The sequence below is a fragment of the Alligator sinensis genome, unplaced genomic scaffold (genome assembly GCF_000455745.1).
Source record: "Alligator sinensis unplaced genomic scaffold, ASM45574v1 scaffold295_1, whole genome shotgun sequence".
In the NCBI taxonomy this organism is placed as follows: domain Eukaryota; kingdom Metazoa; phylum Chordata; order Crocodylia; family Alligatoridae; genus Alligator; species Alligator sinensis.
Window position 1 is genome coordinate 609,355 of NW_005842754.1, and position 14,442 is coordinate 623,796.

The 14,442-nt window shown below is 50.7% G+C and overlaps 1 protein-coding gene across 1 annotated transcript in view; it reads left to right on the plus strand.

Annotated features, from left to right (window-relative positions):
• AIFM3 (apoptosis inducing factor, mitochondria associated 3) overlaps positions 1 to 14,442 on the plus strand; it is a 186,289-nt gene that overhangs the window by 143,554 nt on the left and 28,293 nt on the right. The window contains exons 14-15 of the mRNA XM_025216616.1: positions 141 to 217; positions 8,884 to 9,001. Coding sequence (XP_025072401.1) covers positions 141 to 217; positions 8,884 to 9,001 — 195 coding nt within the window. The remainder of the gene's footprint in view (positions 1 to 140; positions 218 to 8,883; positions 9,002 to 14,442) is intronic.

Genomic DNA, 14,442 nt, shown 5'->3' on the forward strand with positions numbered 1-14,442 from the left:
TTCCTGAAACTGGAATGACAATAGCAAGAGTGATTGTTTCAGGGAGTAAACTCCTTTCTTCTTCTGACTCCTATTTTCATGAAAAAGACAAAGTTTGGGATTCTGACAAACATACACAATTTCTCTTGTTTTTCTGGCAGGTGCAGTTCCAGCAACTGGATTTCTGAAGCAGAGTGGTATTAATATTGATTCCAAAGGCTTCATTGTAGTTAACAAGGTAAACCTTTTCACGGCACTGAGATGTGCAAGCCCAGAAGCATGATGGCAGGTGCAGAAACAGCCTTATGATGGAGGAAGGGAACAAATCTGCAGTTGACAGTAGAGTACATTAGCTGTTAGAGAGGGGGGTTTTAGACACAGGACAATCTTGGGGAAGCAAAATGAAAAAGATCTTTCTCCAAGTTCTTGTTCTCTAAGGGAAGTTGCACTAATTACATGGATAAGTTCTAGTTTCAGAATTTCTATAATGCAGTTAATGTTTCTATGCCTTTCACAAACTGTGGGCACGTCTACATATGCATTTGATCCAGGAGCAGTTTACTCTTGATTAAAGTACTCAAAAGTAAATGCTCCCAGGCAGGCATCTACACGTGCAGGGAAGCAGCAACAGATTTGCTTCTCCTAGCATCAAACTGTTCCTGCTTCCTGCATCCCTGCAACAGGCCCCTGCCACCACCAGAGGAAGCTAAATGCTCCAGTTACAGCTGCCTGTGGCTGGCAGCCATCTTCTAAAGGCAACCCCACTCCCTGATCCCTGAGTAGCTGCTTTTCTGGCTGGGAGCTGTGTGCATAACATGGGGGCAGCATGTGGTGGCTCTCTTGCTGCAGCCTCTGCCTCCCCCTGCCATGGCAGCTCCAGACACTGCCTCTGCCCCTATGCCTGCCTCTGGCAGTGATAGCCATTGCCCTGGACTCCTGCTGGCCACAGTGCCAGTTATGGCAGGCCCCCCTGCCAAGGCCCTGGCCAAGCTGCACACCTGCCAGCAGGGACCAGCTGTGTAAGGCCCAAATGAAGCCCTGGCCCAGTTCAGGCAGGTCCTGCTCTGTGGCTGCATGCAGCTGGGGCAAGCAGCAGGATGGCACCCAGGCAGGGGGGCTAGGTGACAGGGAACCTGGGGTGGGGGCTAGGGGACCTGGACAGTGGAAACAGCACTGGACCTCTACCCAGGCACATGTGGACAGGCAGGGCTGTGGTTGGGGGCAGAGCAGTGGGCAGCACAAAGGTGACCACCAGGGTCAGGATGGTGTCCAGCACCTGGCAGTCCTCCTCCATCACTTCCACTGCCCTGGCCAGAAACACAGCCTGCCACTCCAGGGCCTCCATGTACTGCTCCTCAAGGGGCCAGGAGCTGCACCCTGAACACCTGGTCCATCTGATCCCACACCTCCTCATGAGCCACTTCCTCTTCCTCCCATGTGTGCTACTGGTCCAGGTCCTCTGCACACCATGTATCCTGCCAGGCCATGTCCTTTACACACCAGGCCTGCCAGTCTGCCAGCCATTCCTCTGACACCATTGCCAGCCAGTCCAGGAGGAGGGTCCTGTCCTGTGTTCTTTTCTGACACAACCAGTGCATCTGCAGGGCCCTGGATGAGGGCAGCAGTGCCCCTGAGCTGCCATCCCACCTGCCAACGGTTGCCTCTCCACTGCATGCAGCTGCAGGACCTGCAGAGCCATGAGAAAGAAGCTGTGATACTTTGCAACATTTTTGAGATAAGATGCTTCATACCAGGGGACCATGGGATGCCCAGCCTCAGATCGGGGGTCATGTGTACACAGGTGCCCAGGGACCATGGTAAGTTAGCCAGGCAGGTGTGAGCCCAGATGACCACGAGCCGATCCCTTCCCCTCTGCCCCATCCCCACTCATTCTGCAGGGGCTGGAGGGCCATTGTATGCTGGCCACAAGCGACCTGCCTCCCCCACCCCCTTCCCAGGCCAGGCCAGGCCTGGCTCCTGGCAGCACCTGCTCCCATGGCTCCAGACCCATTCCCCCCCACTTCTCCTGCAGGCCAGCCTGTCTCCTCTGCTGCTGCCAAGCCCACAGCACCAAAGCTCAGGGGGCACAGGGCTCCCAGATGACAGGGACATGGAGCTGCCCTTCCCCCCACCCTTCCTGCAGGGGGGCTCTCCAGGGAGGAGACCTAGGGCCAGCTCCCCCCACACTAGCTCTGTGCTCTGAGCATGCCCATGCTGTGAGTGTCCCAGGTGCATCATGAGGAGTTGTTCGTGCAGACTGAGGGCTGCCTGACCTACTACGCCTTGCTGCTGCTGACCATGGTGCCCTGGGCACTCCTTCACACCTGGCACAGGACCTCGATTTTCAATGATGCAGCAGGCAAGCCTGCACTGCCCCATAACCTCTGCCACCACCTGGAGGGCTACGTGGGGCTGCACTACATGTCCCTGTACCCTGCAGCTGAGGAGGACATCACCACTGGCATCAACACATTTCTGGGCATGTGACAGGCCTGTGTTCACCTAGCTGTGGGGGCACAGGCTGCTTAGGAAAGTTTTGCACTGTCTTCCTCTCCTGCCTCCCTGTGTGATGTCACTGTGGGTACTAGGCCATAGTGGAGGCTTTGGGAGGTCACCTGTGCTATAGTACACTGCATGGTTGTGACCAGGGTCCCAGGGCATGAGAGTGGCATCCAGTTGCCACATAAAGGGCATAAACTTGCAGGCAATCTCCAACCAATGGTTGTGGACCGTCATGGTAACCCACTGTGCCTGCAATGCCTTGACCTTTATGCAGCAGTGCCTTACTGACCAGTCATGCCTGCGCTCATTCATACAGCCTGGCAACCCCTCACAATTGTGGGCATTGGAGCACAAGTCCTTCACGAACTGGATGAACACCTCAGCCTCACCCCATAGCACCACAAGGTCTTCAGTGTTATCCAGGAACCAGCTGGGGCCCTTGGAGGTGACATGTGGTATCAGTGAGGACATCAGTGTGGCTCCCGCAATGTCTCTCTGGGCCTCTGCATGGCTGTCCCTGTCCTTCCAGACTGGGGTAGCTGCCTGCAATGCCCAGCACAGGGGCACAGAATGGGACTGACAGCCACACTGTGAAATGGTGCCAGACAGCAGCTGCAAGGTCCAGGCAGGATTCTGGGGGTTGCCTGTGGCCAGGTGAAGGTAGTCCCAGTGTTCAGGAGCTGGCTGCAGCTGGACCTGGGTGCTGACAGGCCTGGCATGTGCCTGCAGCACCCTGCTGGGCTTGACAATGTAGTCCTGGCAGGCATGCAACACTGCTGTGCCAGGCAATGGTGCCAGGGTACAGGCAAGCTGCCTGAGCTTCTCTGCAGCCTGTACAGGGGGATGCAGTGGCTAGGTATGGACACAGACTGCCTACATATGTCCCGGGGCTCCAGTGTAGCTGCAAGCTTTTAAGGGGCTGGGGCTGGCATAGAGCCAACCTAACTCTGGGGCAGGAGACACTTCCAGTGCTAGGGCTACACTGAGGCTGGTTCCCTAGTGACAGGGATTGACTGGAAGCAAATTTGCTCCTGGTCAGTGTCTACTCATGTGCTACTGTGCAGTACTACTCATGAGTGAATATACTACTTGCATTTGCAAGTCACAAATTTACTTGCGAGTAAAACAATTTACTATGCAGTAAACACACATGCATAGATGTGCATGCTTACTGCTCAGTAAACTGCTCTATTGCACAGTAAAGACTGGACATTAGGAAGAACTTCTTCACAGAGTGGCCAAGGTCTGGAATGGGCTCCCAAGGGAGGTGGTGTTCTCCCCTACCCTGGGGGTCTTCAAGAGGAGGTTGGATATGCATCTAGCTGGGGTCATCTAGACCCAGCACTCTTCCCTGCCTATGCAGGTGGTCGGACTCGATGATCTATTGAGGTCCCTTCCGACCCTAACATCTATGAATCTATGAAAGCATTCTGTGTAGACACACCACGTATTATGCTGCTGTGAACCTGCAAGATTTTCCACCACAGCTGAAGATGAAACTCAGCTCTGGTATTGAAAGCAAGCTACTGCAGCATTTCAGAGCTCAGTACAGGCTGCAAACCTAATGAGCAGCAGAGTACATTAGCTTGCCCTGACTGACATGTTGCTGCAATTAGATTGTTAGTGGTACCTGAGCTAGCTTTATATCCAGGTACTTTATATCCAGAGTATCTGTGCTAAGTCTCCACAGGCATTCTAGAGGAATACTATTACATTTGGCTCTCCCATAACCAGGAAGAAAAACAGAACCCTGATGTCTAGAGCCTCACTGATATTTCTCAAATATTATTAATTCCTCATAATGTGGACACTGTGGAGCTGTATACAGGTTGATCCACTTTGGAAGTGAAGTAATCTTAATGAAATTAAGGCCACTTGAATTTTAAAAACAGGCATCCAGATAGGGGGTTAAACTATTTTACTTAATCTCCTGGAATTATACACTGGGTGCATTTACACAAGACACTTTACTGTGCAGTAGCATAGTTTACTGCACAGTAAGCATGCACATCTGTACGTGCACATGCTTACTGCTCAGTAAACGTCGCTACTTGTGAGTAAATTTGGTACCTGCAAATGCAAGTAGCAAATTTACTTCCAAGTAGTTACTGCACAGTAAAACATGTGTAGGTGGAAACCAGGAGCAAATTTGCTCCCAGTCAGCCCTACCACTAAGGAGCCAGCCTCAGGTTAGACCCAGGGCCCCAAGGCTGGAAGCCTTTCCTGCCCTAGAGCTGGATTAGCTCTATAGTATCCCCAGACCCAGGCCTTCAAAAGCCTACAGGCATTTAGAGCCCTGGGGCACATGTGTAGGGAGCCTGGGGTGACGTCTGGCCTCTGTTCCCCCTGCACAGGCTGCAGGCTACCTGCCTACACCCTGGCACCATTGCCTGGCACTGCAGTACCGCACAGCTTCCAGAGCCATGCCATGCAGGCCTGCAGGGTGTTGCGGGCTCCTGAGCCCAGCTTCAGGCAGTTTCTGACCACTAGCACCAGCTCCAGCTGCCTGCAGCCAACTGCCAACAACCTGCCAGGACCCTGCAAGTTCTGTGGGGCATTGCCTTACCACGAAACTGCTAGTCCTATGCTGTGCTCCTGAGCTGGGCGCTGCAGGCAGCTGCCTGGGCCAGACAGCATAGGGACAGCCTCGTGGAGAGCCAAAAAGCCAGCACAGGAGGCCCAGTGGTGTCATTCTTGTGGCACACACCACCTCCCAGGACCTAACTGGTCCATGGAGGAGACTGGTGATATTGTGGCACTGTGGGGCGAGTTGGAATTGCAGCAGCAGTTTGCGTGGGGCAGGTGCTCCAGCGCCCATGTCTATAAGGGCTGTCAGGCCAGATGTAGGAGCATGGGCATGATCGGTCAGCATGGCAGTGCCACATAAAGATCATGGCCTTGTGGGCACAGTGGGTTGCCAGCACCGACCACATTATTCGGTTAAGGAGTGCCTGTAAGTCCATGCCCTTTATGCAGCAACTTATTTTATTTTTTTACTTTTTTATGAATATTTTTCGCACTCCAAGCCAAATCAGCCAAATCAATTCCAAATCCGTGAGTCAGTCAAGAACCATAAGTGGCCCTACTACCAGCAAACATCCTTCACCCCCACCTGGGGCTTCAGATGTTTCCAAATCATTTGGTAGACATCCTACTGATGGAGATCCTCACACCCTGGGTCCCAGGCCACAGCTATGCTGTGTTCTGCAGCATGGGTGGCCTGCCCAGGCCCCCACTCTGGCTTGCCACATGCAGTGTTGTGTCACTGGGGGAGGGCTCCTTGGGCCACCAGCAGTCCATGCTGCTGAGCTCCCCACCTCAGCCTCCACCAGCAGCTCAGGGAGCCTGAGCCAGTACCTGCCCCAAAAGCTCCAAGACCTCAGCCCCAGGCATGAGGCACAGCCAGCCATATCATCACTGGCCACCAGCAGTGCCAACACCAGCTCCTCTGTGGAGGGGGCCCCTGCTTGGGCACCCACACACTGCACCTCTCCAACTGAGAAGTCCACTGGGAGCCACATGCTATTGCTGCCAGCCACGACTGACCAGAGCCCCAAGGCGTGCCAGCCCCGCCCATGTGGTAAGCCACACACTGGGGGGGAGAGCCCTCCCCAACTTGGCCCCTGCCCCCAGCCCCACCCAGCCCAGCCCAGCCTCACTCCCCTGGCCCCCAGGTTTCCTCCCCACACACAGCATACAGGGATGTCCTCCTCAGTTCCAGAGGGCAGGGATATGTAGTGAAGCCCCAGGAAGCTCTCCAGGTGGTGTTGGAGGTTGCAGGGCAGTGTGTACTTGCCTTCTGCATCGTTGAAGCTCAGGGTTCTGCAACAGGTGTGTATGTGCAGAGCACAGTGGATCAGGCACCCCTCAGTCCATGCAAACAGCTACTCATGCTGCACCTATGACATGTGCAGCAGGGGCACACTTGGGGTGTAGAGATTTCTCCAGAGGCCCATGATTTTTTAAAGACCTTCACCAGGGGCTCTATGATTACTTCGGCCAACTCTTCCAGCACTCTGGGGTGGAGTTCATCCAGTCCTGCTGCTTTATATACATTTAATTTCTTTAATTGACCGTACATCAGTTCTATGGCAATGGTGGGAATGGTGTCAATCCCGCCCTGCTCATTCTGTGCCCTACCTGGCATGTTGGTCCCCTTGGTCTTGTGAAAGACCGAGGCAAAATAGTCAATTAGGAGTTCTGTTTTTTCCTGAGTGGTAGTGACCAGGTATCCTGAGGCACTGAGCAGCAACCCCACACTCTCATTAGTTTTCCTTTTACTCCCTATGTAGCTAAAGAAGGACTTCTTGTTGTCCTTGATTCCTGTAGCTAGTTTTAGTTCGATTTCTGCCTTAGCTTGCCTAATCAGTTTTCTACAAGTGTGGGCCATTGTTGAGTAGTCTTCCTTAGAGGCTGTCGCAAGCTTCTATTGTTTATACGCCTTTCTTTTTCTGTAGGAGGGCTGCAACTTCTCTGCTTAGCCAAGAGGGTTTTTTGACCCTTCTGCTACTTTTTCTCCATACAGGAATGGATTTTCTCTGAGCCTTAAGAATTGTATCCTTAAGAAACGACCATTCTTCTCGTGCTCCCCTTACCTGTGGTCCTTGGTCTCTCAGGGCATTCTCTACTAGTGACCTGAGCTTAATAAAATTTGTGTTTTTGGAGTCTCAGACTTTGAGCTTGGTATCTGTTTTGTCAGCTTTGCAACAGACTGTGAACATAAAGATTTCATGGTCACTATCGCCTAGGCTGCCCTCTATGTTTAAGTTGGTCACCAGGTCATCCCATTTGACCAGGACCAGGTCAAGAACTGCATTGACTCTAGTTGGCCTGTGCACCTCCCGAGTCAAAAAAAGCTCTTTGGTGCTGGTCAGGAAGGATCGTTGAACACTTCTCCCAGGAGTTGTCTGGGTAGTTGAAGTCACCCACGACAACTATGTCCCGTGCACACATGGCCTCCATTAGTTCATGGGCCATGAGAAACTAGATCAAGTTTCTCCCCTTGATTAGGCAGCCTGTAGTATACAGACAGTCAGGTCTCTCTTGTCGCACCTCCCCCAGAGCTTGACCCAGAGGACTTCAAGCTGTTCTTCTTTGGGGTCAACATTGGCTAGTAGGGAGGTGTACTGCTCCTTCACATAGAGGGCAATACCCACACCTCTCTTTCCTACCCAATCCCTTCTGTGAAGGATGCAGGCCTTTATGGCTACACTCCAGTCATGAGAGGAGTCCCACCAGGTCTCCATGATCCCTACTAGATCGTAATGCCCAGTGGAAAGCAGGAGGACTAGTTTCTTCTGCTTGTTCCCCATGCTTCTGGCATTGGTGTCCAGGCACCTAAGTCCTTCTACTGAGGTCACTGGCTGCCTGTTGGGTTGAAGGGCAGCTGTTTTCTCAGCTCCCGTAAGAGTGGCTTGCTTGGTTTAATTATTGATGGTTTCATTGTCAATGGAGCTTTCCTGTATATTGGTCCCTGGGTAGGCTCCAGTTTCTCACCCCCCCCTGTGATCTTAGTTTAAAGCCCTACCTAAGAGATCGGCCATCCTGCCTGAGAAAAGGGACTTACCTTTCCACGTGAAGTGAATGCCATCTCTCCCCAGGAGTCCTTTGTCCTTGACATGGGCGCCGTGGCCATAGAAGCCAAAGCCTTTTTGGTGGCACCACCGTCGGAGACACCGGTTCACTTCATCAGTGCCTTCTTGCCTCCTTGGACCGTGGCCTGCAACAGGGAGCACAGAGGAAAAAACTACCTGAGCCCGCGATCCTGCATGTGTAGATGCCTGCCCGGAAGCATTTACTTGCGAGTAGTTTACTCACAAGTAAACTGTTCCTGCATCAAATGCACATGCAGACACACCCACTTTGGGTAATCCAGATTCAAGTCATATTTCTTCGTGTGTCTGCAGAGACAATTCTGAGTTAAAGACGTTCAAGACATCAGATGTTCTCAGTTTGTCATTCTCTTTTTTTAAATACACTTAAAGCAAATTAATAAAATTATTCACACAGTCTGTTGGGATGACACCTTGTTTGTTACTACATGAAGACAGCAACCTCTGACAATAAGGGCACATCTATATGAGACGCTTACTGAACGGTAGCCTAATAACACTGCGCAGTAGCATGCCGGTAAAAAAAAAATGCTAATAAGCTACTGTGCAGTGTTATTAGGCTACTGCACAGTAGCCATCATAAAAAAACTGTGCTGGTACTATTGTGCAGTAACTGTAATTATTGCGCATTTATTTAGTACTTTATTAAAGCAAGTACTAAACTAAATGACCAGTAACTAGTGTGCATTAATGAACATGTAGCTATGCCCTAACACTGTCAGCTCTTCATTAGCAATGCCTATTTCAGCCTGATCACGAATTACACTAAATGCCCCTTCTTTCCTTTCAGATGATGCAGACCAACATCCAAAGTGTTTTTGCAGCTGGCGATGCTGTAACATTTCCCTTGTCATTGCGTAATAATAAGAAGGTGAACATCCCTCACTGGCAGATGGCTCATATGCACGGTGGGTGCTTTTTAGTCCCTTCACCAGAATGCGCCAGATGAATTAATGGCAAGTCTCTCTTCAGGAACCATAGGAAGTAAGCAAATAAGTCATATCAAAATAGGAAAACAGTTGAGTGTAAGGTAGCAGGGAAATGGAGTATTAATTATTAAATATTTGCAACCATTTATGTTTGCATATTTGAATTCCACTGTGCAATAAGTAATTGAGAGTAAGTTTGCTACTTGTATTTATAGGTAGCAAATTTACTCATGACTAGAACAAATTACTGCGCAGTAAGCATCTGCACATGTAGATGGTGACACTTGCTACACAGTTATTAGCTCTAATCTCAAGTAAAGTGTCTCGTGTAGATATGCCCACTGTTGCAGAGAGGCTCAGTAATACTTCCCCTTATCTGCATTTAGGCCTGATTAAACCCTATAAAACTGCAATATACAAATTAACTGAAACAAGCAGGCAAGAATTGGTTGTGGTACCACTTAAGAATGACCAGAGAGATTGTGTTGGCCCTGGATATAAGTTATGACAATAAGATACAACAGTCATACATAACTGTATTAATTGCAACTTAATTTAATGAAATTTTGTTCACATACAAACTTTTAATTAGCATTAAATCTATCAAATGTATGTTGAGCCCATAGTCCTCCAGTTTTACCTTGAGAGCTGCATGAAACGAAATGGCTAGAAAAATACCGTGTTTTATGGTATACAGGTTGACATGGTGTATAGGTCAACCCCATTTTTCTGATGCAAAACTTTAGGATTTATAAGTTTATAAGTTGACCCACATTTTATTCAGAGACAAGAACAAACAGTCACTGGCATGATTAGCACAATCAGCACCGAGGCTGTGGGTTACACACAATCAGCACAGAACAGAACAATCAAACAATCACCGCCAGGATTCACACCATCAGTTGCAGTTAGTACTAGTCACCATGGCTCGCACTCAAATAGCATTTAAAAATCCCTCATTTAATTAATTTAATCCCTTTTTAAATTAACAATTTTAAACATTTTTAAAAATACTAAAAATTAACAATTTAAAATCCCTCATTCACTTTCATCATCAAAAGTGTCAGCCCCAAACAGTTCCTTGCAATCTAAATGATTAGCAATCCAATTATCATATGGATCCTCAGTATCAGATGTTTCAGTGTCTTCATCCTCTCTTTGATCTTTGTCACACCATAAAATATCCTCCTCACCATCCATAAAATTACTGATCCCGCATTTTTTGAACCAATGTAAAATGGTTTCAAGTTTAATGTCCCTCCAAACTGTAAGAATCCATTGGCACACAGTTACTAAGGAGGCTGCTTACATATTTCCAGCTTTTGTATATGAATGTTGGCTGCTTATCATCCAGCTCTGCCACTTAATGCGAATGCGGTCTTTGAATGGTTTGTTTAAGCGCTCATCCAATGGCTGCACAATGGATGTTAGCCTTCCAGGGATGACTGCTAAATCTGTTTTATTTTGCCGCAGAATGCTTTCACACTGTCAGAGGTGGGCCTTAAACATGTCTGTGGCAAAGTGGGGCTCCCCAACTAGCCACAGTGCTAGTTTCCCCACTTGCCTTTGGACACACCACCCACCTGACTCACCTGCCATGCCTTGTTCTTAATTAATTAGGATGTTAATTAAGGTGGGAGGCTGCCCATTCTTGCCCTGATGCCAGGGGGCACTATCTGTGGCCCTGTTCCTCCCCTACACCGCAGCCCAAGCCTCGCAGATGGCATCCAGATGACAGTCCTCCCGGCTTACAGCCAGACCAAGCTTAGGCCTCGTTGCCAGGCCACAGACTCACACACATTCATATCACCCTCCTCTCACTAGGGCCTCACACAGTCCACCCTCTCTCACACAGGGTCTCTTCCTCTTGTCAACAACTTATACTGCCTTGTTCCCTCTTGGAATGGGCCCCTTAGGCCATAGGCTTAGCTAGTTCATACCTTAGGTGGCAGACGTACCATCTTTTGGGCCTCTCCTATGACCCTCACTGTGGTAGTGGCCAGCCAATTACCTGACCAGGTCTAAGCTTGCTCTGGCCCCTCCCAGAAGCAACTCTATACATATAAACATACCTGGCACTCAGCCCTCTGGTTTTCCTTCCCCCGACTGGGGCTCTTCATCTCTGCCCCCTTTCTGGGGCCACCCCTCACTGGAACGTTCTTATCCCACACCACGACGGGTGCCCCAGTTTCTCACAGGGACTCTCACTCACCCCCTGGAGCAGCATGTCATTGTGCTCCACTATAGGTCTTGCTTTCGACTCTCACGCAGCCTCGCAGTGGTGGAGGACTTACTGGGGTCTGGACTCGCCCCTCTCTCTTGGACTGAGCCCCCTTTCCTTGGCCTCTGGCCCAAACTACAGCCTCAGGCATCTGGAGACGTACCTAGGCCTACTCCCCCTCACTCGGGGCTCCACACCCCCCCCTCACTCGGAGCCATGGGGCTTCCCTCCCCGGTGGGCTGAGGTGGTCATAGCCATGCCTGGCCCCAAGTACCTTTTTCTCAGGGTCCTACACCCCACAGGGCTCAGGTGACCTCAGCCGTGCCTGGCCCCACTACCTCTGACGTTACGTAAACCCAGCTGAAGGTGAGGGCTAGGGTTAAGGCACCCCTACCCACCTTTCACCAGGGTGATAACTGGCCTGGCATTTTGTGGGGGCTCCCGTGCCACTGAGAGCCTCACCAGGCCACCCACTCCCAGCAGGGTGCAGCTTTAGGTCATGCCCAGGACCAGGAGCCTCCTGACCATCCCCTACAGATTCTACCCTTGCCTCCAGGATGTTATGGAGCCTTGAAGCCAGGCAACGTTGCTGCCTGGCCTGCCAGCAGCAAACTGCCCTGTTTATATGGGTGGACAGAGATCTAAAATGGCTGCTGCAGTCAAGCACCTGCTGGCTGCTTGGCTCCTCTCTTAAAGTGGCAGGCACCAACAGTGCCCTGCCACAATGTCCCATACGAGCATTGATTTCAGTTGTAATGGCATGCCGGGGTGTGTATTCCACACTCGCTGTATCCAAATGTGAACACCTTCCTCGTCCATCCAGCCTTTTGGGTGAACGTAAACAACAATGCCAGTGGGGAATTGGTCTTTCCTGGGGAATGTTTTCCTTTTGAAGATGACCATTGGTTTTAGTTTCATGCCCTCAGCCATGCAGGCAAGAATTACAATATAGTTGGTTTTCTCGTGGCCCATATTCTTCATCAGTACACATTAAGTGCCAGTGATATCCACGGTTCTGTTTGTTGGCATATTGAAGCATATAGAATCATAGAAATGAAGAGTTGGAAGGGACGTTGAAAGATCATCACGTCCAACCCCCCTGCTCTGGGCAGGAATACTGCAGAGATCAAATGATCCCAGCAAGATGTCTGTCCAGTCTCCTCTTGAAGACTTCCAAGGTTGGGGACTGGGTGTTTCATCCATATTCCCAATTTGGCTGAGATCATAATAGTTTTTCTTTCAAAGGTTCAACACATAACTCTGGCACTGGGTTATCTTGTCTTTGAGGTTGGCCGATAATCTCTGTGATATCTTAGTTCTCTGGTACAGCAAAAAAGAATTCCTCTTCATAAACTGGGAGCACCAAGTTGGGTTACCAGTAAAGTCTTTCAATCCTTTCTCCATAGTACACATCTTGTCTTGCAGTCAGATGATCTCTCTTGTTATGATTCTGCCAGACTGTCGCTGATCGTTGACCCACTTGGTGAGGTCTCTTTCTTATTCTGGCCACCCGCATTGCTTTCCACGGTCTGCACACTTCTCATGAGGCATCTTCTTTATGTTGTCAATGTTTTTCCACCAGTCATGAATCAATTTCTCATTCACGCCAAACTGATGAGCTGCAGAACTGTTGTCAGTATCAAGAGCAAAGTTGACAATTCTGGTCTTGAATTTGGCATCATATTTCATTCATTTTTGTGGCATCCTGAATACCATGTGGTATTTGGGGTACCAGTAATCAAGTTCATTCGGTCTTCGCTAAAATAGTGCCAATGTAATTACTCGTGTAATTAGTGGGACCACTCCTCCTGAAATTTGTGCAGTTAATGCAACCATGCCTCATGCATTTGCTAAACTTTGTGGTATGTCACCATCAATTTCTTCATAGATTTCATAGATTTTTTAGGGTCAGAAGGGACCTCACTAGATCATTGAGTCCGACCCCCTACCCCAGGCAGGAAAGAGTGGGTCAGATGACCCCAGCCAAGTGCTTGTCTAGTCACCTCTTAAAGACCTCCACGGTAGGAGAGAGCACCACCTCCCTTGGAAGCCCATTCCAGATTCTGGTAACCCTTACTGTCACGGCGGGGTCCTACAGGAGGGCCGTGATCTCCTTAAGGCCCCCTCTCCATGCCAAGTTGGCCCAAGGGCACCCTCTATTTCTTGCCCGCCACGTCTTTGATGGTTTAAATCAGTTGGGAGGCTGCCTCACGTCTTCTTGGACATGGTCCATTGTACCCCCTGGTCCTGTAGACTGCTGGACCCCTCGTGGGTCTTGTTCTGTAAACGGGTGCTTCGGAGCACCCTAGCCTTATGGACTATGCGTGGCTCCAACCACCCCTTATACCATGCCCCAAGCCTCGCAGTTGGAATGGACGTTGGTCTGTCTCTCTATCTGCACTCACGCCCGTTTCTCTGGTCTCTTCTGTATTGCCGCCCTTTTCTCGGTCCGTCTCCATATCACCGCCCCCTCCTGGGGCTCTGTGCCCAGTCTGGGCCTTCTCCGCAGTGCTGCCCCCTTCTTTGGGGCCTCCCACAGTGCTGCCCTCTCTCTGGGGCCTTCTCTGTATAACAGTCCCCTCTCAGGGCTCTCCGGTAAGCTGTCCCCTTCTCTGGGGCTCTGTGTGCCCGTACTAGGGCTTCCCAATAGCACCCCCTCTCTGGGACTTGCCACGCCCACACCGGGCTTCTCAATAAGGCGCTCCCCTCTTCGGGGCTCGCCATGCCCACCTTGGGCTTCTTAAAATGCTGCTCTCCTGGGGGCTCTCTGCGCCCACACTTGGGCTTCTCAATGTTGCCCCCTTCCTGGGGCTCTCCGCACCCACACTTGGGCTTCTCAAAAGTGCGTTCCCCTCTCTGGGGCTCGCCACGCCCACGCTAGGGCTTCTCAAAAAGTGCCTCTCTCTAAGGCTCGGGTCTATACACCCCGTATGCTGCGCCCTCCTGGGCGCCGGGGTCCTCACACTCCGCTGTGAGGCCCCTTTGAGGATACTGCGCCCTCACTGGCACCGGGACCCCCCACACCACTGTGGGTCCCTATGAGGATGCTGCGCCCTCACTGGCGCCAGGATCCTCCACACCACTGTGGGTCCCTATGAGGCCTCCTCCAACCCCTTATAGCCTCACCCAAACCACCGGTGTAATAAACAACCACAAAACAAACACAAGCCTCTTGGCTACAACTTAACTTAAAGCCGCC